The 25887-nt window shown below is 42.2% G+C and overlaps 3 protein-coding genes and 1 long non-coding RNA gene across 5 annotated transcripts; 1 reads left to right on the top strand and 3 right to left on the bottom strand.

The window, feature by feature from the left end:
- The first annotated feature begins 723 nt into the window (after nucleotides 1-723).
- On the top strand, nucleotides 724-2918 carry LOC135525980 (uncharacterized). Its single transcript, XR_010453226.1, has 2 exons — nucleotides 724-2077; nucleotides 2372-2918. It is a non-coding gene; the product is annotated as an uncharacterized LOC135525980 (long non-coding RNA).
- Nucleotides 2720-8104, bottom strand: LOC135525979 (gap junction beta-4 protein-like). Its single transcript, XM_064953968.1, has 2 exons — nucleotides 7937-8104; nucleotides 2720-5669 (listed from the first exon to the last, which is right to left on the bottom strand). Exon 2 carries the CDS (start codon nucleotides 5535-5537, stop codon nucleotides 4713-4715), a length of 825 nt encoding a protein of 274 aa, XP_064810040.1. The 5' UTR covers nucleotides 5538-5669; nucleotides 7937-8104; the 3' UTR covers nucleotides 2720-4712.
- A 2442-nt stretch (nucleotides 8105-10546) lies between these two features.
- On the bottom strand, nucleotides 10547-15118 carry ppie (peptidylprolyl isomerase E (cyclophilin E)). The gene is made up of 10 exons (XM_064953967.1): nucleotides 15075-15118; nucleotides 14643-14741; nucleotides 14424-14467; nucleotides 13963-13989; nucleotides 13717-13798; nucleotides 13519-13622; nucleotides 13286-13409; nucleotides 11507-11692; nucleotides 11226-11368; nucleotides 10547-11108 (listed from the first exon to the last, which is right to left on the bottom strand). Exons 1-10 carry the CDS (start codon nucleotides 15103-15105, stop codon nucleotides 11040-11042), a joined length of 909 nt encoding a protein of 302 aa, XP_064810039.1. The 5' UTR covers nucleotides 15106-15118; the 3' UTR covers nucleotides 10547-11039.
- Nucleotides 15119-15690: 572 nt separating this feature from the next.
- Nucleotides 15691-24493, bottom strand: pabpc4 (poly(A) binding protein, cytoplasmic 4 (inducible form)). 2 transcript variants are annotated; one of them, XM_064953965.1, is made up of 17 exons: nucleotides 23866-24493; nucleotides 20600-20793; nucleotides 20393-20506; nucleotides 19904-20000; nucleotides 19777-19837; nucleotides 19229-19368; nucleotides 18975-19069; nucleotides 18674-18811; nucleotides 18407-18502; nucleotides 18033-18302; nucleotides 17674-17764; nucleotides 17385-17504; nucleotides 17126-17259; nucleotides 16880-16970; nucleotides 16562-16692; nucleotides 16353-16457; nucleotides 15691-16113 (listed from the first exon to the last, which is right to left on the bottom strand). In XM_064953965.1, the coding sequence occupies exons 1-16, from the start codon at nucleotides 24059-24061 to the stop codon at nucleotides 16356-16358; spliced, it is 2070 nt and encodes a 689-aa protein (XP_064810037.1). In that variant the 5' UTR covers nucleotides 24062-24493; the 3' UTR covers nucleotides 15691-16113; nucleotides 16353-16355. The 2 variants fall into 2 exon arrangements, with proteins under 2 accessions (XP_064810037.1, XP_064810038.1); XM_064953966.1 differs by lacking the exons at nucleotides 19777-19837; nucleotides 19904-20000 and having other exon boundaries at nucleotides 20391-20506; nucleotides 23866-24490.
- Nucleotides 24494-25887: the final 1394 nt, after the last annotated feature.

The raw sequence follows: 25887 nt of genomic DNA, 5'->3' as shown, positions 1-25887 counted from the left end.
CAAATGGATATAAGGAAACAGCAGCTTGAGCATGTTTTGTTTGTGTGTTGGTCTTGATTTCCAGCTCCTGTTTCTATGCACAGTCCTTTCTTCCAGTTGAAACTTGTTCCGGAATGCTTCCCAGCCCTCCACTAACATAAGAGGCCGCCACACCCAGAGGTGAATACGAGGTTTTGTTTGGCTGCTGTTCCTTACACCTGATTGGTGGAAAGCATCAAAGGCTTACCTGGTGCAAGGCAACTCTATTATTGAATGGAGAGGTGGGCCAGCGGAAGGCGCGAGGCAGTGGGTGAGAGGGAGGGGGGCACTTTCAAATCAGCAAGAGAATTCATCCTTTCAACTTTTTTAATAAAGGCACAGCAATTCCTTATCATATTACCTGTTGTTGTTTTTAAAGTTACCTGACTTTTCATTGTTTCTCTACCCTCTTTTCAATGGAACAAATGTTATTTTTACTTTTTTTTGTTTCACTGATATGCAGAGACCTTCCTTTGTTGTCTCTTTATTCCCTTATTCTTATTCTTCATGGTTATCGAGAGGCCAGGGATGGACTGAACTAGAAGGTTTTTGCTTACTATGGAGATCATCCCAAATCTAAATCTCCAAGGAAATTGACTATGGCTCATTTCTCCTTGATATGACCAGCAACCCCCCACTTATATGAGCAGACTTTGGAGATAAGCTTTCATAGAAGATGTTCACAATGTCTTTTACTGGATGGCTGTGTTGATGTTCCCAGGACAAAGAGTATCAGTATATTTTCAGATGGCCATAAGAACATCTTTGTTGGGAGAATATTTGTGGGCAAAAAAAAAAACTCCCAGATGTGTGGTGTATGGAAAACATCATCAAATATCTACTTGTGATAATTCCCCAAACATGTCAGAACATATCAGCTCTATGAGGAGGATTGCCTCTATTCAACGCTATCACATTACTGTATGTCCCCACGCATGACACAACAACAAAGGCAAAAAGGCTTGTTATATGAATGTACCGTTCCTACATGTACATTCAACTTTACTGTGTGTGACTAGTATGTATTTGAGCATCCATGTTCTCAAACAGACACACAAACACACCTGAGCTATTGACATATTTTATATTTCATACGGGCTGATACGTACTAATGCTGCAGGATTATAACACACTGGGATCACAAGTATGTACCCATGGGATGTGAACTTTCAATGACATCAAACACTTTCTTCATTTCTTATAACACCTCTCTCAACTAGTGTTTACTGTTCATCCACTTTGCCCACGCATCAGAGGTCTCAGCTCAGCGAATGGGCAATCTCCCCACATACATTCCTGCGGTTGAACTGGTTTCTATTTTTCTGTATTTTGTTCACATCCACCAAGGTGAAGTATTCTACCTCTATTCACATTCCACAGGCTATTCAACGACTCATCCAATAGATCCATGCAATCCTTTAGTCGCTCAATCAAGGGCTGTGTTTTACACAAATTCTGATATTCTGCCAAATGACTGTCAAAAGAGCTGATCTGTTTGGTCAAATTACAAATTAGGGAAACAAATATCAGAATTGGGCTGTGTAAATGCAGCCAATATGACAGTTAGGCTCAACGTAACTACATAGACAAAGGATGTGACTTCTGTCTAGCTTTTGAGAATGAGGCATGATTGGTAATGGTTCACCACTAGACTAAAAGTTATCATCAGGTATTGTAAGAAAAGATCCTCCCAGATATCACACTTCAGGAATCTTTACAATGGTCATAGGCCTCTTATAAGACACGTCAACATCTTCCCTGGCAACACTTTCTGTAATTTATTTACTAGGTCTAGGAGACAGGGATGGAGTGGAAAGTTCCTTTTTTGGCTCCAGTTTAATGACAACTGATCCAGGCAGTTGGACGGGCACACCTGATGGAATGCAGCCCATGACTCAACCGCTGTGCAGGGCATGTCTCCACACGCTGAGAGAATAGATCAGGAAAACTACTCCAATGTTCTGTGTCAGTACTTGTCTTATAGGGCGGTGTACAAACAGAAGATGAGGAGCTGGGGCAGAACTAACAGAGAATCCTGTACAGTCTTACTGCTGCAAAGGTGTGTTATTTTCTTTGTATACGCAGTAAAATACCCACAATTCCTGATTCAAGATGCTGAATAGAGAGAAAGGATACAGGCAGATTACATTCACTGTGTCAACAGACAAGGCCCGTCCTTGATTCCTGGTTGACTATTACAGAAGACAAAAACATACACATCATTGAACAACTTTAAATGCCTCTTTCTGGAATACCAAGTGAGAGTAATTTGTTTGATTTCACCTCATAGCCCTGTGTTCACCTTTACTACACATATCATCCCTTTTCTTTTCTCTCATTTCCATGTAAACAGAGGAGTCACCAACTCAGAACCTGTCCCAGAGATCGTCAAATTTCTCCACTGGGCGGGTCTACAGTTCTGGCTGACGTGTTAAACTGGGGACCCAACCTCTGTCCATACAAATGGCAGTGGTGGAAAAAGTATCCAATTGTCATACTTGAGTAAAAGTATAGACACATAAATAGAAAAGGATTCACGTAAAAGTGAATCACCCAGTAAAATACTACTTGGGAGTAAAAATCTAAAGGTATTTGGTTTTAAATACACTTAAATATCAAAAGTAAATGTAATTGCTAAAATATACTTAAGTACCAAAGTATAAATCATTTAAAATTCCTTATATTAAGCAAACCAGACGGCACCATTTTCTTGTTTTTATTTTATTTACAGATACCCAGGGGTACATTGCAAAACTCAGACATAATTTACAAACGAAACGTGTGTTTAGTGAGTCCGCCAGATCAGAGGCTTTAGAGATGACCAGGGATGTTCTGATAAGTGTGTGAATTGGACCATTTTTCTGTCCTGCTAATAATTCAAAATGTAAAGAGTAGTTTCGGGAGTCAGGGAAAATTGAAATTGATAGTGTAAAAAGTTGATTATTTTCTTTAGGAATGTAGTGAGGTAAAAGTACAAGTAGTCAAAAATATAAATACTAACATACAGATACCCCAAAAAATGACTTAAGTAAAAATACTTTAAAGTACTACTTAAGTACTTTACACCACTGACAAATGGACAGGTCCTCTTATACAATGAGAGTGTGCTTCATATGTTCTGGTCCCCATATATAGAATGAGCTTCATGAATAACTGCTGTGACTAATGCACTGGTGATGATATGGGACTAATATCAGCACCCAGAACCAAACCATCCAAGGCTGTCACAAGAGAGTGAAATGGGACTGATACTGTATAATTCAGAAATTATGATTAATCCGAAATAAAGTATCTTTCCTACCATACTCAGGGACTTTATTCATGCTCTCGATCCTTATTTAAGAATCTTTGAACAAAAAAACCCTTCATTTGAATACTGTCTGTTGTTTATATTTATCAAATGTATTTGAAAAATGCATAAATTGCATTGTATAAATATACAAACAATAAAGTGAAATAGATAAACTGCAACTGTACTTTGATAAAAATATGTAAATATACCTATAAGTGGACCTCATTGTTTGCATCCATGTAATATACATTCTGGGACATATCATCAACAACTATGTTTACTGAAACACATTCAAATCAACATGCTTTACTGGCTTTGTGCAGAGTGCATGTATTTTATAATCTATCATACACATGAACACAGAAATGAATCGTCAGTATTCAAGCCATAGTTGTGCATAACCTACTGACAAACAACATGACCAGAAACAACATGACCAGAAAAATACTCTCTCAATATCCAGAAGGATTAAAAAAAATCATCTGACAATATTGACGTATGCGCCATCTTTTCACAACAAAGCCTAAAGCCGCCTCTGCTATTAGTAATGGAGGATGACACAGGTAACACTTCCCAGGGCATAAGAACAGCAATGGTGTGGGCACAGTGTGGCAAAGGTTGAGTCCTTTCCGAAAAATAACAATGGTAAAGTTGTGAGGTGTGGTAGACAGCAAACAAATAACTTGAGAATATATCACATTGTCCAGCCCTGGTGCAAAACTCTGCTAATGATGGATGTTTTATTCAAAGTGACTCAATTAATTTGATTGTGTTGTAATCAAATCGGCCACATGCGCCAAATAAAACAGGTGTAGAGCTTACCGTGAAACGCTTACTTACAAGTCCTTAACCAACAATGCAGTTCAAGAAATAGAGTTGAGGAAATATTTACTAAATAAACTAAAGTTTAAAAAAAGTAACACAGTAAAGAGGCTATACAGGGTGTACCGGTCCCGAGTCAGTGTGCGGGAGTGGGGGGGGGAGGGGGGAACACCGGTCATCAACACAAAGGTAAGTAAACAATGCCTACAGAGGAACAATGAAGAACTCTGGCCAAGTCTTGCCTATCCAGAAGAGAAATGGAAGATACTTCTCATTGCCTCCAGCCTCGTTATTCGACTTCTTTACATTCTCTTTTTGGTGTGTCATCATAGTGGTCTTTCACTTGTGGTCAGACTCACTCAGGTGGAACAAACTTAAACTTAAACTTGAAACCTTTTTTCAATGCTGAATTGAATGTCATTGAGAAAACAGAAAGGACTTCATGTATTTTCTTTTGCCAAAAATCTTTTCTAAATGTAAAAGTAATCAACAGTATCTGTAATCTGATTACAATATTTTTGTTGGTGACGTAATTGATTACCTTTTTTTTTTTTTTAGTAATCAGATTACATGTGACTGATTACATGTAATCAGTTACTCCCCAACCTTGAGTATAAGATGGGGCTGAGGCATCCTTGCTGGGCAACTTTAGAGAGTTGGACTCCATTTGATTCTTGCCACCGATCACCAGAGACGTAGCCATGACCACCTGGCGTGACTGGATGGTGGAGTTGCGTGATTGGTGTATCTGGGTGAAACACTCTTTACATCGTTTCCCCACCAGGTACAGGATCTCAAAGAAAGATAGCAGGATACAGGCCAGGCTGGTGACCACCATGAAAATGGTGAAAATACGCTTCTCTGTGGGGCGAGAGATGAAGCAGTCCACCTTGTTGGGACAGGGCTTCTGCTCACACTTGATGAGAGAGGGGAAGTCATAGCCCTCGTAGATATGATAGATTAAATACACAAAGGTGCCATCCACGGCTATTTTGAAGATCAGGGTCAGGACGTAGGTCCACCACAGCCCCCCGCGCTTCTTGCCGGTGTTCTTGTAAAGTTTCCGACAGCCCTCGCCATATTTGAGCGTGTGTTTACGCTCACGTTCATCTCTGTAGGCCACGTGCATCACCACCATGAAGGAGGGACAGGTGACAAAGATGAGCTGCAGGGCCCATAGGCGGATGTGGGACACAGGGAAGAAGTGGTCGTAACAGACATTATGGCAGCCAGGCTGGGCCGTGTTGCACTGGAAGTCCTTCTGCTCATCCCCCCACACCTTCTCTGCTGCCACGACAAACACCATGACCCTAAAGAGGAAGACAACGGACAGCCACACACGGCCGAATGCCGTGGAGTACTTGTTCACCCCACTGAGGAGGCCCTGGAGGAATGCCCAGTTCATTGGGAAGCTGACTCACAATCTACCTCTCTGACGGAAGTTAAGATGGAGGATGGTGTGAGAAACCCTTTTCGGTTGAAAACTGTTGGTTGAGATCTCAAGTCAAATTCTGGAGTGTTCTTTACCTCCAGCCATCTATAGAAGAGAGAGAGAGAGGGAGTAGGGGGAAGAGATGGCCTTTGAGTGTGAGTGAACAAAAACATAACTGGTGTTATGACATCAAAACTATGAAATAACACATGGAATAATGTAGTAAGCAAAAAATTGTTAAATCAAAATATATTTTATATTTGAGATTCTTCAAAGTAGCCACCCTTTGCCTTGATGACAGCTTTGCACACTCTTGGCATTCTCTCAACCAGCTACATGAGGTAGTCACCTGGAATGTATTTCAATTAACAGGTGTGCCTTAAGTTAATTTGTGGAATTTCTTTCCTTCTTAATGCGTAATCACCCTTTGCCTCAATGACAGCTTTGCACACTCTTGGCATTCTCTCAACCAGCTTCACCTGGAATGCTTTTCCAACAGTCTTGAAGGTGTCCCACAAATGCTGAGCACTTGTTGGCTGCTTTTCCTTCACTCTGTGGTCAGACTCATCCCAAACCATGACAATTTGGTTGAGGTCGGGGGGATTGTGGAGGCTAGGTCATCTGATGCAGCGCTCTATCACACTCCTTGGTAAAATAGCTCTTATACAGCATGGAGGTGTGTTGTGTCATTGTCATATTGGAAAATAAATTAAACTAAGCCCAAACCAGATGGGATGGCATATCGCTGTAGAATGCTGTGGTAGACATGCTTGTTAAGTGTGCCTTGAATTCTAAATAAATCACTGACAGTGTCCCCAGCAAAGCACCACCATACCATCACACCTCTTCCTCCATTGCTTCACGGTGGGAACCACACATACGGAGATCATCCGTTCACCTACTCTGTGTCTCACAAATACATGGCAGTTGCAACCAAAAACCAGACCAAAGGACAGATTTCCACTTTTCTAATGTCCTTTGTTTGTGTTTCTTGTCCCCAGCAAGTCTCTTATTGTTGGTGTCCTTTAATAGTGGTTTCTTTGCAGCAATTCGACCTTGAAGGCCTGATTCACGTAGTCTTCTCTAAACAGTTTATTATGAAATGTGTCTGTTACTTCAACTTGTAATATATTGATTTGGGCTCCAATTTCTGAGGCTGGTAACTCTAATGAACTTTTCCTCTGCAGCAGAGGTAACTCTGGGTCTTCCTTTCCTGTGGCGGTCCTCATGAGAGCCAGTTTCATCATAGCGATTGATGGTTTTTGCAACTGCACTTGAAGAAACTTTCAAAGTCCTTGCCATTTTCCACGTTGACTGACCTTCATGTCTTAAAGTAATGATGGACTGTCTTTGCTTTTTTGAGATGTTCTTGCCATAATATGGACTTGGTCTTTTACCAAATAGGGCTATTTTCTGTATACCACCCCTACCTTGTCACAACACAACTGATTGGCTGAAACGCATCAAGGAAAGAAAGAAATTCCACAAATTAACTTCCACAAAGACACATCTGTTAATTCAATGCATTCCAGGTGACTACCTCATGATGCTGGTTGAGAGAATGCCAAGCGTGTGCAAAGCTGTCATCAAGGCAAATGGTGGCTAATTTGAAGAATCTCAAATATATTTTGATTTGTTTAATCATTTTTTGGTTACTGCATGATTCAATGTGTTATTTCATAGTGTTGATGTCTTCACTATTATACTACAATGTAGAAAATAGTAAAAAATAAATAAAAACCCTGGAATGAGTAGGTGTGTCCAAACTTTTGACTGGCCCTGTATATATTTAACCCCCGGGCGCTGAAGACGTGGATGTCGATTAAGGCAGATTCAGAGGGGTTTAAACTGAAATGTGCAGAAGACCCATTTCAGTTGAATACATTCAGTTGGACAACTGACTTGGTACATTATTCCCATGTTTTATTCACACATAATTGGTTTTCCCCTTTGTAAAATTATCAATAAATAGGCATAACTGGGAGCTATTTTCACACTTACCGTCTTTTTCAAAATGAGATTGAATGATGAATAATAATGTGTATGTATCAAGGATGGCAAAAACACCCATGTCCTAAAAGTACATGACAAGATTCCTATTTAGTAGCAAGTTAACTATTGCAAAAAGGCAAGTTAAATGTTCAGAGTAGGTCTTAACAACGACAGCCTATGCAGCAACTACAGTACTTTATTCCCCAATTGTTTATTCTAGTGAGTTCGCTGAATAATAGAAAAAGTATAGAGAAAACCTTTCCCAAACGCAGTCTCTTCAAACAATGAAAAATAACCCAAACTTTCTCTATCGTAATCTAATAACCTTACACTACTAGTATTGATACACAGGTGGAAATGTAAACAAATCATGTACTTACACTTCAAAATGTCTATGACAAAAGGACCATAAACTCAGTCGGGGAAGTTGCAGTCCGAATAGGAACGGAGAAACACCCTTTGAACGCGACCCTACGGATGAAAATCGGTTTCTCAACGCAGGCGTGTGGGTGGAGCAGTCAGTCACACATAGCGATGTTGTCGTGCAACAATGAACTTGTTCAGGTGTGGCGGGTGGGGCTCGTGAACCATGCAGATGAGCGGTTTCACGGGCCATTTAAATGTACAGAACCACAATATAAACATGCATTAATTCAAAATATTTGACTGAGTTATCAGTTCATTTAAGGAAATCAGTCAATTGAAATAAATGCCTTATGCCCTAATCTATGGATTTCACATTACTGGGAATAAAGATATGAGTCTGTTGGTCACAGATACTTTTGGTCAGGTAGTGTATGTGGACACCTGCACATCAAACATCTCATTCCAAAATCGTGGGCATTTATATGGAGTTTGTCCCCCTTTGCTGCTATAACAGCCTCCACTCTTCTGGGAAAGCTTTCCACTAGATGTTGAAACATTGCTGCAGGGAATTGCTTCCATTCAGCCACAACAACATTAGTGAGGTTGGGCGATTAGGCCTGGCTCAACAAACCATTTCTGTTTGGACTTTGCTTTGTGCAGCGGGGCATTACCTGCTTAAACAGGAAAATGATTCCCCAAACTGTTGCCACAAAGTTAAAAGCACAGAATGGTCTAGAACAGGGGTACTCACCTCTTACCCTACGAGGTCCGGAACCTGCTGGTTTTCTATTCTACCTGATAGTTAATTGCACACACCTGGTGTAAGTCATTCCCTGATTAGAGGGGAACAATGAAAAATGCAGTGGACCTGTCTTTGAGGTCCAGAGTTGAGTTTGAGGGGTCTAAAATGTAATTGTATGCTGTAGCATTAAGATTTCCCTTCACTGGAACTAAGGGGCCTAGTCCGAACCATGAAAAACAGCCCCAGACCATTATTCCTCATCCACCAAACTTTACAGTTGGCACTATGCATTGGGGCAGGTAGCGTTCTCCTGGCATCCGCCAAACTCAGATTCGTCTGTCAGACTGGCAGATTGTGAAACTTAATTCAACACTCCAGAGAACGTTTCCACTGCTCCTGAGTCCAATGGCGGCGAGCGTTACGCCACTCCAGACGACACTTGGCATTGCACATGGTGATCTTAGGCTTGTGTACGGCTGCTGGGCCATGGAAACCCATTTCATGAAGCACCCAACGGACAGTTCTTGTGCTGACGTTGCTTCCAGAAGCAGTTCCAGAGGCAGTTTCAAACTCAGTAGTGAGTGTTGCATTTTTACGCGGTACAAGCTTCAGCACTCGGCAGTCCCGTTTTGTGAGCTTGTGTGGCCTACCACTTTACGGCTGAGCTTTGTTGCTTCTAGACTTTTTCACTTCACAAGCACGTACAGTTTTCCCTGCAGCAGCTCTAGCAGAGCAGACTTGTTGGAAAGGTGGCATCCTATGACAGTGCCACATTGAAAGTCACTGAGACATTCTACTGCTAATGTTTGTCTATGGAGATTGCATGGCGGTGTGCTCAATTCGATACATCTGTCAGCAACGGGTGTGGCTGAAATAGCCAAATCCACAAATTTGAACTTGTTTACACATACTTTTGTATAGTGTACATTAGAAAAAGTAGGAGCGTAGATCAGAAAACAAGTGGTGTGACCACCATTTGCCTCATGCTGAAATATGAGGTGATGGTGGCAGATGAATGGCACGACAATGGGCCTCAGGATCTCGTCATGGTATCTCTGTGCATTCAAGTTGCCATCGATAAAATGCAATTGTGTTCGTTGTCCGTCGTTTATGCCTGCCCATACCATAACCCCCAGCCACCATGGGGCACTCTGTTCGCAACATTGACATCAGCAAACTGTTCGTCCACACCATTCATGCGGTCTGACATCTGCCAGGTACAGTTGAAACCGGGGTTCATCCGTGAAGAGGACACTTCTCCAGCGGCCATCAAAGGTGAGTATTTGCACACTGAAGTCGGTTACAACTCCGAACCGCAGTCAGGTAAATACCTTGGTGAGGACTACGAGCATGCAGATGAGCTTCCCCCGAGCTGGTTTTTGATAGTTTGTGCAGAAATTATTCAGTTGTGCAAACCCAGAGATTCATCAGCTGTCTGGGTGGCTGGTCTCAGACGATCCCGCAGGTGAAGAAGCCAGATGTGGAGGTCCTGGGCTGGCATAGTTACACATGGTCTGCAGTTGTAAGGCCGGTCTGACGTACTCCCAAATTCTCTAAAATGACGTTGGAGGCGGCTTATGGTAAAGAAATGAAGTCAATTCTCTGGCAACAGCTCTGGTGGACATTCATGCAGTCAGCATGCCAATTGCATGCTCCCTCAACTTGACATGTGGCATTGTTGTGACTAAACTACACAATTTTGAGTGGCCTTTTATTGTCCACAAGGTGCACCTGTGTAATGATCATGCTGTTTAATCAGCTTGTTGATATCTCACACCTGTCAGGTGGATGGATTATCTTGGCAAAGACGAAATGCTCACTAACAGGGATGTAAAACAAATTTGTGCACTAAAGGAGAAAAATAAGCTTTTTGGGCAAATGGTACATTTCTGGGATCTTTTATTTCAGCTCATGAAACAATTTACATGTTGCGTTTATTTTAGTTCAGTATAATTTGGACTGGAGCTGCTTAACATAGGCTTTCATTTCAGACATTTTATTTAAAAAATAGCAGAGAAAATACATGACCAAAAACATTCTAATCTAAAACAGGTCAATTTTATAGTGAGTAGATGTTGGTAAAGTATTGTGAAATACAACAAAACGTTTCATTTTACATCTGGAAAATGTGAAATTGACACAGAAGCTGTTCATGTTCATTATAAAAAAAAAAGTGTTTGCAATATTTACATCACAGAGAAGGTGGAACCAACAGGAACAATCCATGTACAGCAGATGAGTCATGGGCAACTGCAGTACATGATACAACATTTGCCCTTTTAACAATTCTGCAGTCCGACACTGCTCATTTTTCTCAAACATTCAGTCACACAGAGCTACACAAACATACAACAGTCACTCTTCTGTACTTCAACTCAAACATACTCTCCACAGTCTGAAATGATCACTTTTTGCTTGGGCTTGCCTTCTTTCGTTCCTTCTGCCTGTGGGGACAGAAAACAACATGACAGTCTTAGTACACAACTTCTTCAGTCTGTAACCACCTATAGGACCATTCTTCCCCTTCACCACCTCCATGCATGTCCCTCCCCTCTGCTTACCTCCATGGCTTTGACCACCTCCATGCCCTCCATCAACTCTCCAAACACAACATGTTTGTTATCCAGCCAATCCGTTTTATCACAGGTGATGAAGAACTGAGAGCCGTTGCTGTTTGCTCCAGAGTTAGCCATTGAGAGCTGACCTATTACACATGAGAGGAGAGCATTGTGATCAGAAACCATATTCAACCAAATCTGCGTATGGCAATGCCTCTCGTGCACTTCCTCACCACTCTACACATTAATTCACAGACAGCCATTTAGACCTGGGTGTGTCTCACCTGCAGCAGTGTGTTTGAGGACAAAGTTCTCATCGTCAAACTTGCGCCCGTAGATGGACTTGCCCCCAGTACCGTTGTGGTTGGTGAAGTCTCCTCCCTGACACATGAACTGAGGGATGACGCGGTGGAAACTGCTGCCTTTGAAGCCAAAGCCCTTCTCATGTGTGCACAAGCAGCGGAAGTTTTCTATAGGAGATATCAGGGTCGAGAGGGTTGGAGATTTTAGGGGATGCCCCTATTTAACAAGCATACAGTACTTCAGACCAGCTGCATGTTTCCTGCTTTACATATGAGCTCTGATTTGATACGTCCTGATACCCAGTCACTTCACCCTGCCTTCAGAATGTATTCATACCCCTTGACCTATTCCACAATGTTGTTATAGTCTACATTCAAAATGTTTCCCATAATGACAAAGTGAAAGTGTTTACAGAATTTTTGAAACACAGATATCTAATTCACATAAGTATTCACACATTGTAAAGGCACCTTTGGCAGTCTAAGAGCTTTCCACACTTGGATTGTGTAACATTTTCCCATTATTCTATTCAAATTGGTTGACAATTGCTAGACAACGATTTTCAGGTCTTAGCATAGATTTTCAAGTAGACTTAAGTCAAAACTGTAACTCAGCCACTTAGGAACATTCACTGTCTTCTTGGTTAGCAACCCCAGTGTAGAGCTGGCCTTTTGTTTTAGGTTATTGTCCTGCTGAAAGGTGAATAAATCTCAGTGTCTGGTGGAAAGGATACTAAACAAGGTTTTCATTTAGGATTTTGCCTGTGGTTGGTACCGGTACCCCGTATATAGACTTGTCATTATTTTACTGTGTTTTTTTTGTATATCATTTTTTTTTTTAACTTTGGTTTATTTAGTAAATATTTTCTTAACTCTTATTTTTCTTAAAACAACATTGTTGGTTAAGGGCTTGTAAGTAAATGTTTCACGGTAAGGTCTACACTACACCTGTTGTATTCGGCGCATGCGACAAATAAAATGTGATTTGATTTAGTTCCATTCCATAGATTTGTTTTAATCCTGAAAAACTCCCCAGTCCTTAACGATTACAAGCATACCCATAACATGATGCCACCACTATGCTTGCAAATACAGAGAGAGGTACTCAGTATTATGCTGTAATGGATTGCCCCAAACATAACATTTTATATTCAGGACAAAAAGTGACTTTCTTTGCCACATTACTTTAGTGCACTGATTAATATTTGTATTCCGTACATGCTTCCTTCTTTCCCCTGTCAATTAAGTTAATATTGTGGAGTAACTACAACGCTGATCCATCCTCAGTTCTATCACAGCCATTAAACTGTAACTGTTTTAAAGTTACCATTGGCCTCATGGTGAAATCCCTGAGCGGTTTCCCTCCTCTCCGGCAACAGTTAGGAAGGACGCCTGTATTGATTCCCAGCAAAGTGTAATTAATAACTTTGAATATCCCTTTGAGCATGGTAATGCCGGCTTTTGAATTTTTACCCATCTACCAATAGGTGCCCTTCTTTGCGACGCATTGTAAAATCTCCCTGGTCTTTGTAGTTAATCTGTGTTTGAAATTCACTGCTCTACTGAGGGACCTTACACATAATTGTATGTGTGGGGTACAGAGATGTGGTAATTCAAAAATCATGTTAAACTATTATTGTATACAGAGTGAGAAATACAATTTTATTTGAATATCCCTAAATAATCCCCGAAGTCTAATAATTAAGTGTTCTATTTTCAGAAATGTCCCAGGTACTTTATAACAAGGAGGAGCATAGATACCTGCTGTCATAGGAACAATGTCTGCTCGGAGCAGAAAGCGCAGTCTCCCTGCTGGCTTGTTGCCAATCTTGATGTCCATGTAAACCTGGGGGTTCGTTCTGCCCTTCTTGGCTGGGGGCTCGCCCTGCAATCAATGATAATATTTTATCGTGTCAGGCTTTTAGATCATAATATGATACTATGCAATGTACTACACTCACAGAGAAACAGGCAGGAACACACAGTCAACTTACATCTGCTGTTGTTGATTTGGCTGATTCTCCAGTGGACTCCGTAACCTCAGCGTCTTCGACAGTCGTTCCCGAGAACTTCTTCAGCCAATCATCATCCGACCAAACTGAGGAAATGGTATACAGTTAGCGGTTTTACCACATCTAAAAGCCATGGGACAGTTTAAAATCTTTATAGAGAGACTAACGCATATCACTCACCTGGACGAGAAGAGCCTTCTTTGATTCTCATAGGTTTGGCAATGTTGACCCGGATGGTTCTTCCAAACAACTCTGACTCATTCTGTCAATAAAACAGAGGGAAAACATGCATCAATGAGAATTGTCCAATACCACAGCTTTTAAACATGTGAGTCACTGTCTCAGAGTACATACTATCAAAACAAGGGATAATGCAAATCACTGTTAGTTAAACCAATTTGACTTTAGTGGAAAGCAAACACTCACCATATTATCAATAGCAGCTGCAGCATCCTGTGGAAGATGAAGAGGGGGATGAAAGACAATCACAGCAAACCAGTACAACACAATCACCATGATGACTAATGACCATCCACCATAACCCCTAGATTAGGATGTTAGGTGACGCGACAAACAACGGGCGCAATGCTGGAATTCTACAAAACACAGCAGTAATCAAATCAATTTTCACTAAACGTCAATAATGTAGTCATCAAAATACATAATAAATAATTTGAAAACATGAATGTGGACGTTGTTAACCATGTCTAAAAATCACAATACTGTACGAAATGATATTTATGTGAAATGACCCTAAATGTATGTAAAATGTTGTTTAAAGCATACCGCGATCCATGCCGAACCTGTGGAATGACCTCACAGTGGTAACTAGCTAGCATCACCAACATCATTTTGTATACTTACATTGAGGTTTTCATTAAACTTACCTCTGCCAATTCAAATTCAATGAAGGCGAATCCTCTGTGCTTCTCTGCAAAGTAAACAATAACATGAGACGTTAACGTCTGCTCCAAACTTCAGGGTTTCATCTACAAACAGTAGCAGTTTGTTCCGGATAAGTAGACAGGACGGATAGATTACTTTCTTTTTACTGATTCAGCTGATTGTTTATGCCAAATTTGAATGGTAAAGCCATTTATTCTGACCTGTTTCATAGTCTATTGGAATCTGAATGTCTGTGACATCCCCGAACGGAATGAATGCCGCGTGCAGCACTTTTTCGTCCACCTCTTCTGTGAGACCACCTGTCAACACAACAGGCACACACAATCAAGTTAGTTTACTATGAGTTGATTCAAATCAGATAAAACGCTATTTCAAGCTTTTATAACTAAAGGTGTTCATATAATATCACGAATAGGGCATTACAACAACCAACAGCTTGATAGACGTTAAATTGCTAACGTTACACACACTCGCTGCCTGCAACTAGCTAACTATCTAGCCAGCTTATTCACAGACTGGTCCACTTTACACGTAAATAATGTGTAGCTTATTTGCCAGGAGATTACTAAGATGTTTATTTCAACTACACAGTAACTACGTACAAAAACTATTGCAAAGAGTAACCAACTCACCAACATACAGCACTCGTTTGGTCGCCGCCATCTTGTAACCTTTAACCCTTGAACCCAACAAGACTCGTGATTGGTGCGTTACAACAAAAGCCCACCTCTCTGGTGATTCATGTTTGAGCTCCGGCGCCACCTGTCTTTTCCATTTAAAAATTATCGCCCAATCTTAAACCAGTGGGACTCTCCAAAAGCTGAAATCTTACAGCTCAACTCAAAATACCAGTATAGTATTATATATATTTTTTTTTTCAATCACTGTTGCTGGCTAGTTGGTATAATAGTTGTCTTACTTCTTATGGTCCTCAGTTCCTGCGAAGGTAGCTAGTGTTATTCATGTAACATTGTGTTTTTTGGTTGTGAAATTAAATGAATAATTTGATCAATAACCAATAATCTAATCTTTATTCAATGCTTCACTTGAGCAATGAAATGTGTACACACTAGGCATTTTTACACTGCATTTTTCTTAGCTCCGGGTTAAGAGTCCCTGGACTAGCTTATCCGGTTCAAACAAGCATTGGTTAACCTAATATTTAGCCCTGGGGTAATGCGCAGTGTGAGCACACCTACTATGGGGCTATGGCAGTATGCAAACTATTGTGGAAAAGAAAAACAAACATTGTAAATTTGATATTCATCCCTTTATTGAGAATAACATATACCACACCACCCATGATAACATGATGGGACGGAGGAATCCAATTGTCCAAAACAAATCATAAAACAAAACTTTCAAACAAAGAATAAGAGCAAAGCAAATTTTCAGAGAAAAGGGGTTTGTCCTGGCCACAAAATAAAGGGCCTTATTTAGTTGGAAGTTTTGCTTTTGGTAAAGTTAAAATGTATTACAGAACTTTTTTTTTTTAACTAGACAAATTAAGTACTGTAATCTCTTTAAAAAATATTTATGTTTTTAAAATATTTTTTCTATTTTTTTCAACCTTGTTTTTATTTATTTTTGCATAGGATTTTTTCGAGATGACCCAGTCATTTGAAGCCAATGTAGTGATCTCTCCCCATCTTTTTCTCAGTTGATTGTGTCCTGGGGGGGGGGACACAAAAAGCATTGGATAAGAAATATGAACCCACTACAATTGAACTAATCAAAAGCAATGGATTAAGTTTGTAAATCTATACACCATTAATGTATGTTGCAAAAATGTTTGAGTAGACACCATTATCAGTGCTAGGGCAAAAGCTCATGCTTCGGTGATATCATAGCTCACATTTTCTCATCTATTAACAAAACTAATCTAACAAACATTTAGTAAGCGGTCTTACACATCAGGAAGTAGAGGCAGCAGTGGTTGTAGGGATGACTCCCACTTTTTGTGTGGCATCCTTCTTTGCCTGGTGGGCCTGCAGAACGGCAACAGCCTCCTCCACCTGCACAAACACGCAGAGAAATAGGAGAAACAATTAGAGCCTTAGCCAACACTATATGACCCTAGATCCATTTTTATGATCTGATATTATCCTGTTCCTGGTACCTTGGAGCGCAGGGATTCGTGGGACTCCAGCATGTGCAGCAGCTCAGAGTTGTCAATCTCAAGCAGCATCCCAGTGATCTTCCCTGCCAAGCTGGGGTGCATGGCCTGGATCAGGGGGAACAGGCGCTCCCCTGAGAGAGAGAGACAAGAGACAGGGAGGGTTAAGATTGGCTTTCACGGCTTCAAATGTTACTGTATAATTGCACCTTATTGCAATGATGTTCAAAATCCCTCCAAAGGTTCTAGACTATAGATTCTAGAATTTGGCTAACTTCCAAGGACCAATATGACACACCACCAATCTGTTCCAGCACTCACCCAGCATCTGCTTCTGCTCCTGGGGGGGTGCAGAAGCCAGCATGGAGGATGTGAGAGGCTCCTGACCCTGCACATGTACAGCTGGCTGAGCCTGAGAGGAGGAAGACAGGGAAGAAAGTGGTTAAAACAAGGGAGTGATGGAACAGAAAAATAGTGGAAGGGAAAATAGAGATTTGAGGGACAGAAGAGATGAGGGATGAAGGAGGCAGCTTAACTATGCTAAAGATGGAGGTTGGTGAGATTTACCTGCTGTAAGGCGATGGGCTGCACCACTTGGGGGTTAGTATTGCGTATGCTGGTGGCGTACTTGTAGGGTGGCATGGCACGAGGGGCAGGGACTCCCATGGAGGGACGAGGACCCATAGCCTGGCCAGCACCTCCTAATGGTAGGGGTAACACATAAGGATGTATGATGAGCCAGTATATCAAGCTTGATGAGGTAATATTTCCACCATGTAAATTATAGTCAGTGGCTATCAGATATACTGAGGCAATCCAGTCTTACCAACTCTCTGAGCTCCAGCAGGCCCCATGCCTCGTGGGCCCTGGGCGCTGGGAGCCAGGTGTCTCAGGTTCGCACGTGGACCAGGCTGGCGCAGGGAGTTGGGCATCCCTTGGAAACCACCTAGAGAGAGAAGAGGGGGTTAGCAGTGTTACTATTGGACAGCAGTTCAAGTCAACATAATGTCACTAGGACAAATAGTAATTTAATAAATATAGCCTGCATATATAGCCTAGATATATAGCCCATGATACATTTAGTTATTATGTATGATGTCATCTCTAACCCTCACCTTGGCCTCTGCCACCCTGCTGCTGCCAACGGGGATTGGGCCTCATCTGGGTCAGCTGATTGGGTGCATAGTAGGTGGTCCTGTTTTGGCCCTGGGACACACACACACAGTTAATGACAGAAGTGTAACCATGTATGCAATAATGTTGCACAAAATTAAAGTTCTACATCCTGTAAACAACAACTGACTCACTTGTTACAGTGCCAATTATCTTACTGGCATTTGCACAGCAGTATTTATCATATCAACTGTCAGAACCTTGACATGGCTTTTTGAAGGGAATTTTAAGGGCATTTCCAGTAAATCTCACATAACTTTCTTTCAAACCCATTTTAACCCTCTCTCCCTCCCTCACTAACCTGAGGCACTGCAGGCATGAAGTATCCGCTGGCGGGCTGGAACTGGTTGATGATGGCGTTGGCAGGCATGGCCCTCATGCCAGTGATGCGCTGCATGTACTGGTTAGTGAGGTGGGCCTTGCGCTCTTCTTTGCGCTGAGCCAAGGCCACGTAGAGGGGCTTGGAGCCCACAATGCGCCCATTCATCTCAGTCACAGCCTTGGTGGCCTCCTCAGGAGAGGAGAAGCAGACAAACCCAAAGCCCTTGGAACGCCCCTCCTCCAGCATCACCTGCAGCAAGAGAAGCCGTGTTATATCTGGATAACACACTCCAAATACACAACTGAAAATAGTAATTGTGGTGCACTGTTTTGGCTTATGCTGCACTCTCTCACTTTGGCACTGGTGATGGAACCGAATGGGGTGAATTCCTTGCGCAGTTTCTCGTCGTCAATGGTGTCGTCCAAGTTCTTAATGTAAAGGTTAACACCCTGAAACCAGAAAAACAGTGTCATGACCACAAACATACATACTCAGCCTGGCTTGTTCCCTTAATGAATGGGTACTATGAAACAAGATGTCAGGTTGATTAATGGCATTTGGTTGTAATTAGTGTTCTATTAGACATAGTGGTGCCAGAGGAGAGTGACATGCTAGTTGACCTGGTAACGGCTGATCCTCTCCTGTTTCAGCATCTCAAACTTCCTCTTCAGCTCCCCCTGCCTTTCAATCTTCTTCTGAGCGCGTCCCACAAACACAGTCTTCCCATTGAACTCTTGGCCGTTCATCTCCTCACATGCCTGAGTAGAGATCTATTTGTTACAGCCAGTCTATATGCCGTAAATCCATAAGTTAACACAATGTGATTATTCGTACGATTGTCTCACTTAGTCTTTTTACACCAACCACGAAAGCCTGCTGACTTGTATTGGCATGACTGTTGTTATGAGGGTATAATAGTACCTTGTTAGCATCCTCGTGTTTCTCGTAACTCACAAAGCCAAAGCCTCGAGATTTGCCACTAGGGTCGGTCATAACCTTCACACTGAGAATTCTACCTGCAGGGAGAAAAGAAGAACAAATGGGACTCAGTTATATGCGTTTTGAGAAATGCAAGTGCATGTCTAGTTTCCTTGAAAAGATTGCAAGACAAATATGTGATAAACAAAAACTTCTCCACTAATAAGCAAACTGGGTATGTTTCAGTCACAGCTTACCGTATTGGTCAAACATTTCCTTTAGCTTGTCATCGTTCATGTCGTCTCCAAAGTTCTTGATGTAGACGTTGGTGAACTCCTTTGCTTTGGCCCCGAGTTCTGCCTCCCTCTCCTTCCGAGACTTGAAACGTCCAACGAACCTAAACACCACGAAAGAGCAATGACAACTCTTGTAAAACAGTCCTGAGCAGCAGGGAGAAAGGGACGGTGATCCATCTCTTATATTTTCCCTCTGAGATTCATGTTTTCACAGCACTGACATTGAGGAGTCCAAGACTATTAAATGGAAGGAAGCACTTTGTATAGAACAGCAGCACAGTGAGTCAGTCAAGGACGTCTCAGGAACAACATTGAACACACTTCTTCTTGCACTGTTTATGGCACCACAATCAGGCAAACTGAGCATTCATGCTATACACCCAGAACACAGCAGACACAAGGACGTTTCCTGGTCCAAGACTTGAGGCATGGAGGGACAGAGGTCCATAAAAAGGGAAGCTGAGGACCAAACTAGGTTGATAGATCATATTTTTCTACTCAGACTGTACCTTGTTATGCAGACCTCTCCCAATCTGGCTCCAGTATTGCATTCCTGCATTCGCTCCATCACTAAAACACACAAGCGTGGTTACACACACACACACGACAGGCAGGTGGACGGGTGGACAAACGTACAGACAGAAGGATGCTCAGCTGACACATGGAGTGAGTTGACCACAGAGAGTCGAAATGGGTTGTTGTATAGGTTTAAAGCCACATTTCCCTGTAAGCACTGCAAAAAACATTCACTGTTAGTTGTGTAATTCACGCAAATCACACAGAAAGACAGGGTGTATGGGGACTGAGTGTGAGAAAGAGGCTCGTTATATGCATCTACAGCAGGGATGGGCAACTTTGATGGGGGCGGAGGCCACAAAATAAGATAGATCTGCGGGCCTCCAGTTGCCGATCCCTGATCTACAGGTTGCTGTTCCTCTGCTAACCTCACCCTTTTTCCGTGTCACAGTATAGGCCTACATCAGACTCCAACCATGTACAATCCTCATCAATATCTTAGCTGCCCTTGATTGATATAAACTGTCCACTTTCTACACAATGATGTAACTCCAGTTCAGCCCCTTCCCCACACCTCCCCACCCGCTCTTCATGATCAGACACTCACACCTTGCGGTCGTTCAGAAGCATGCCGTTCATCTTTTCAATGGCGCGGTCGGCTGCGTCCTGCGTTTCAAAGTGCACAAACGCGTATCCTTTGGATCCATTCTCATCACACACAACCTGTTTGAGAGACAAGTTGATGCTCTTTTTTAAAAAAGTACACAAGTCTATGGTCATACCAGATGTCTATGGTCAGAAACACGGCAATCTTACTTTGCAAGACAGAATGTTCCCAAAGGCAGAGAAGGTGTCATAGAGGGCCTTGTTGTCGATGGTCTTGTCCAGGTTCTTGATGAACACGTTGCCCACCCCAGACTTCCTGAGTGAGGGGTCTCTCTGTGACCACATGATTCTGATTGGCTTCCCTTTCACCACATCAAAGTTCATGGTGTCCAGGGCTCTCTCGGCTAGAGGGGAGAGGTCAGAGTGTTAACTTACATCATGGAGCCAAAAACATACCAGCCACTGTGTACACCATGTTGTTTATGCTATATAGTGCTCACTTCAAACCATGCACACCACACCATGCTGCATGCTACACCATACGTACATCTCCCAAATCATTCACACTACCACATTGTGTCGTGATGGATAGGACCAGGAGTTACTCCTGGTCAAGTCATGTGGTCAGGAAAAACTACTGGCCCTAGTTTATTGCACACTTAAGAAACCATGCTACTACTGGATTGTCCGAACTACTACACCATGTGGCTATGGAGTCTGACCTCCGCCTGCCACCACACTGAGCAGCTGTTGGGGGGCAGTTGGCTAGGCAGGAGCACATGGCGCTAACACACAGACAAATGGGACCAGAAGTGCCACAAGACATAATAGTTGATTCACCCTCTCATAATGAATAGATACAATGGCAGACATATAGTGCATGTACAGATATAATTCAGTGAGGCAAATGGCTCTTAAACTTTACATTCTCTTATAGGTTCTCCAATAAACACCAGCCATTGTATTATTTTTCATGGTCCACACTACCTATGCCAGTGTGTGTAACTTTCCAGATCTGCCTATCATGATTTCTGTTGTGCCAGTTCTCATTTTCCTGCCCCCTCTCTCATGTCCATCTGGGTACACATGCCAACCAGAGAGCTCCCCTTTGTTCCTGTCACTCCACAGCAACACACACCCGGGCTTTAGAGCTAAAAATGTCTGTTAAACAAAACGGAGCTCCCTTGCGTCTGCTGGCATCAGCAGTTTGCTGTGCAATTGTACTTCACACAAACCAGCTCAGAGAAGGTGTGTGACGGTCACCCTGTCTGTCTAGTTCTCGAAGGTTCCCATGGCCATGCTTGATGAAAGACCCTGAGCACCATGTGGAGCTGAGATTGCTCAATGGATGAATAGCAGAGATAAACATGATGAAATCAAAGAGGTAAAGTGAACGTGACACACAAAACAAGTGAACTTCACTGGTCAGTTTGAAGATATTATACTGTAAATGTATTTAGTCATACAGCTGAAAACTGGATAGTTTATTCTAGGTGAGGCTGATAGCCACCCTAATTAATTGTCAAACATTACCCCTGTATGAAGACTAAAACTTTTGAGATATTATAGGCAGGCAACATTTGGACTGCCTGCGAGAGCGACTATATTTAGAGAGGGGTCCTGAGAGGTATGTGCTGGTGTGGAGTGAGTTTATTCATTCTCTTCCATTGATGGAGGGAGACACATTCAACAAGAATGTTCAGATGAGCAACCCCAGGTCTTGTAACTATTTACAAATGCAGCTGTGACATGCTGAAACCCAAGTGGAGACGGTCAGCCAAAGCTAGTTTAGTCACACGAAGGAACACTACTCCCCTCAAATATGTGGTTGTAGTTCTACATCTGTGGTAGTTGTACTACACTTTTACTTCCTGACATGTTATATTGATTGTGTATTGTCATAAAAGTACAACCTTCAGGTTATATTGTGACCACAGAGTTCTCTAGCTACACTAAGTCAGATATCTGGTGGCAGGTGTGAAATGAAAACAGCCCCATAGGTCCACACTGCTGAACAAGTTGGCAGCCACACTGTCGTAGAACACACCCCATATGCTACAGCTCAATCGTGTCAGGTCACACCTAACAAATACATGATTCTACTGCACATAAAAGCACTACTTTGGACAATTAAGAGATGAGTGATTGTTGAATCGAGTGGTAATTCAAAGTGTGCAAGTATGTGTAAATGTTCAGACTTCTCACAATAGGAGCAGGGGCTTGGATACAAATGTTGGAAATTCCTCCAGTGTACCCTGCAAGCACGTACATTGTAAGCCACTACAACCCGAGCAAAACATCACAGATCAAGATGTAGAGGAGAGAACATGGAGGTGTTGAGAATGACACACTTCAACAATTACCCAAGAAAACCAACCAGAAAAGGGTGTTGAATCCACATGAAAAGTTTCAGCAGAATTGTATTTGCAGAAGCAATCTATTCAGACTTATTCTCCTCAGATCAGAGGACATCACATGATCCCCAGAAAGCAGGGAAATGCAAGTTAGGTCGTGTTCTCCTGCTTAGACATTTCTGACACATGCCAGATCTTACAACGCCTGGATAGGTATTTTAGTTATCAGCAAACCACATATGTTTTAGCACTCTGGTGCCTGACTGCACAGTCAATAAAGTGGTACGCAACCATTGGTTGGTGCGTGCAACCTCTAATCATTGGGAACGTGGCCTTACTGTTCAGCTGGGCCGTTTCTTCCTCTCTCTGTAAGGCAGCAGGGAAGGTATTGGGAATTAATTTCACTACAGAACGGTTCCCTTATGGCCCTTTAAATAGGAGCAGAAATGGGTCACTTTGGGTTAGGCACTGTGGAGCAGGACTGGAGCAAAGCTGTAGCCATCCGTTCAAAGTTAGAGGCACAACACAGACAGTAGGCTGGTTACAACATATCCAAAGCAGGAGTCTTGTACATGTGAAAACAGGAGTCCTGGAGCATATCTTGGTCAATCCTCAAACAATGACACATTGAAGTGGGCCACCATTATTGCTATATGGGTCAAGAGATATTCCAAATGTTGTACTTCTCCACTCACCAGAGTTAGTCCATGAAGGGTAAAAAGCATTCTGAGTCCATACTGCATGTATTAGTTGTCTGATTCACTGTGCCAGGCATGGTTCAGTGCAAGTTGTGTGGAAAACATTCTCTCTCACTATAGTTTTTCACTCATTCCGTTACATGCAGCATTGGGGCTTAGCCTACACCTCTTAGATTGCCTGTGTATCGGTATGTTTCTATTATGTCGTCTGGAGGTAACCACTGAGTGCTAGACAGGTGTGAATGCTGGAGATACCTTTAACAGGAAATCACATCACAACTGATATACACTCAATAAAATCAAGATGTGCTTTACATTGTATTCTCTATAGGACGAATGCACTGAACTGTTGACATGCTCAAATAAATCCAACATCCAAGCAACTCTTTACGCCGTTATCTTGGAGGCATGCTTGATTGCTTACCGTCGGTGGGTTGCGAGAAATTCACATAGGCATAACCCAGAGAGCGTCGGGTGATCATATCACGACATACTCGAATAGACAACACCGGTCCTGCTGGGCTGAATTTCTCATACAGCATAGCCTCCGTGATATCAGGGTGCAGATCGCCAACATAGAGAGAAGCCATTGGATAACTCCCTGTAGTCTCCGTGTTCATGTCTCGGAGTGCACAAAATGTATGAATTCTTCCTTCGCGCTATAATCACGGGAATTGTTGATAAGAAATGTTCCCCGGGGCCGAATCTGTGAGTAAAAACACTTAGAATGCGACTTGTGTTCAGATCGAAGTTTCAAGACTCGCTGACAAGGAAAAGTGACAGCTAAAAACAGAATGGAATCTCGGCGTATTCTCCTGATAAATATAATTGTCTTAAACGTCGGGTTAAGCCCGAGGCCTCCTGTTAACACAATTTAGCGACGTATTTTTATTTTGTATATTACGGAAGGCCTATTTATTTTTAAGATTTTATATTTTTTATTTTTTATATTTTTTTGTTTTTTAAAGTTGTTAAAGAACGGTGAGTTAGACACTCACGGTTGTTTTGTGGCCGGGGAAAGAGACTGCGTGGGAAAAGCATGGTCACTTTATAGACAGTGCAGTGCGCAGAGGAAATAGACAGGGTCAAACTTGGAATAGAAAAAAAAAACAGTGCATGCGGTGTAAAAGGGAGAGCGGCGGGTGTACGGTCACAACTACCCACCGCAGATCCCTACAGCGACATCTGGGTTTGACTACGTGGTCATTATAGCAGGGGCCCGCTATAGTGTGAAGGGGCCCAAAACGCCTGAGTTTTAAGGACAAGAGAGAATATTTTGGCCAAAGTTACACATTTAAATTGAAAAAGTGGAGTTACAATAACAGAAACTCAGTTTATTCATTTATACAAATGTATAAACATGTTCATTTGACTACTCCACCACATTGGAGGAGGCTACTCTGCCTTGTCCAGCTACCTAAAGAAAAAAGAAATAAAAGAAATACAGTTCTGAATGAAAAACCATTCAGTGGAAAAAAAGTTACACTAACTAAAGGATACAAGTGGAATGAATAAATAAAATCGAACCTGTCAAAACTACAAATGACCTCATCAGATCCAGGAGGGACAACACCAGGTTCCGCTGCCCAGCCCTCAGCCTCTTCACTGGGAACCTCTCCTCCATGCCAAAACTCCTGATCCCTGGTTCCTTCAGTCTAGGCCACCTATCTTCATAAATCTGTGTCTGAAAGCTGTCAGCGGCTTGGGACAACTGGAGCTTAGTGTGGACCACAAACTGGGAGTCTGTTGCTTTGGTCACCAACTTTTCAGTCTGCTGGCTCCAGACCCCATCAATGGCAGAATTCAATAGAAGCTATCTAAGAGAAGACAATACATTAAAATAAGCCTGAAACATGAATGGACTGTCAAGTCCTAGAAGATTACTATACAGCCATGATAGTATAATCACATTAAGACAAGTAAAATCATAGATACGGACCAATGAGTAAGTTCTTATTCAGAGCCTTTACACCTGGAGCCACAGCAGCTGCACACAACATCCCCACTAAGCTTCTCTCATCTGTAACAGATTGGCCACCCATTAAAGCTACATGTTATAGAATAAATCAATGCTTCCCTAGCCCATGCCCAGATACCTTGATTTGATCTTGTTGCAAGACTTAGCATCTGGAGACACCATGATTAGAGATGATCACACTGCAGTGCACATAGGTCTAGGAAGGACAGATTAATTCAGAATGGAGTCTAATGTGGACAGAGAACTTATTGTCCTATGGGCAGGCCTGGTGGACACATACCTGGAGGTGGATGAGCTGCCCTCTTTGATAGATACTGGTTTCAGATGCATTGGTCCAGAATGCTGCAAGTTCCATGCGAACATTATATTTGTAAAGAGATTAGTAAAAAAAAAAGTGTCAATTTCACAGTGTCCCCTTTATCATGATTCACAGTTCATCACATTCATAGCATGTAGACTCCAGTCTAG

Source organism: Oncorhynchus masou, chromosome 32 (assembly GCF_036934945.1).
Source record: "Oncorhynchus masou masou isolate Uvic2021 chromosome 32, UVic_Omas_1.1, whole genome shotgun sequence".
NCBI lineage: Eukaryota > Metazoa > Chordata > Actinopteri > Salmoniformes > Salmonidae > Oncorhynchus > Oncorhynchus masou.
Note: the sequence above shows the minus strand (reverse complement) of the source record. Positions and strands in the feature narration are given on the sequence as shown.

Bases quoted from the DNA above. Each gene is read 5' to 3' on its own strand.
- LOC135525979 (XM_064953968.1), bottom strand. From the start codon at position 5,537: ATGAACTGGGCATTCCTCCAGGGCCTCCTCAGTGGGGTGAACAAGTAC.
- ppie (XM_064953967.1), bottom strand. From the start codon at position 15,105: ATGGCGGCGACCAAACGAGTGCTGTATGTTG. The intron at 13,410-13,518 runs GTAAGTTGACTG...CATTGATTGCAG, and splicing joins CCAAATCAACAACAGCAGAT to GGCGAGCCCCCAGCCAAGAA. The intron at 11,109-11,225 runs GTAAGCAGAGGG...CTGTCCCCACAG, and splicing joins AGGTGGTCAAAGCCATGGAG to GCAGAAGGAACGAAAGAAGG.
- pabpc4 (XM_064953965.1), bottom strand. From the start codon at position 24,061: ATGAACACGGAGACTACAGGGAGTTATCCAATGGCTTCTCTCTATGTT. The intron at 20,794-23,865 runs GTAAGCAATCAA...TCTCCCCTCTAG, and splicing joins TTTCTCGCAACCCACCGACG to CCGAGAGAGCCCTGGACACC. The intron at 20,507-20,599 runs GTAAGATTGCCG...TCTCTCAAACAG, and splicing joins GGAACATTCTGTCTTGCAAA to GTTGTGTGTGATGAGAATGG.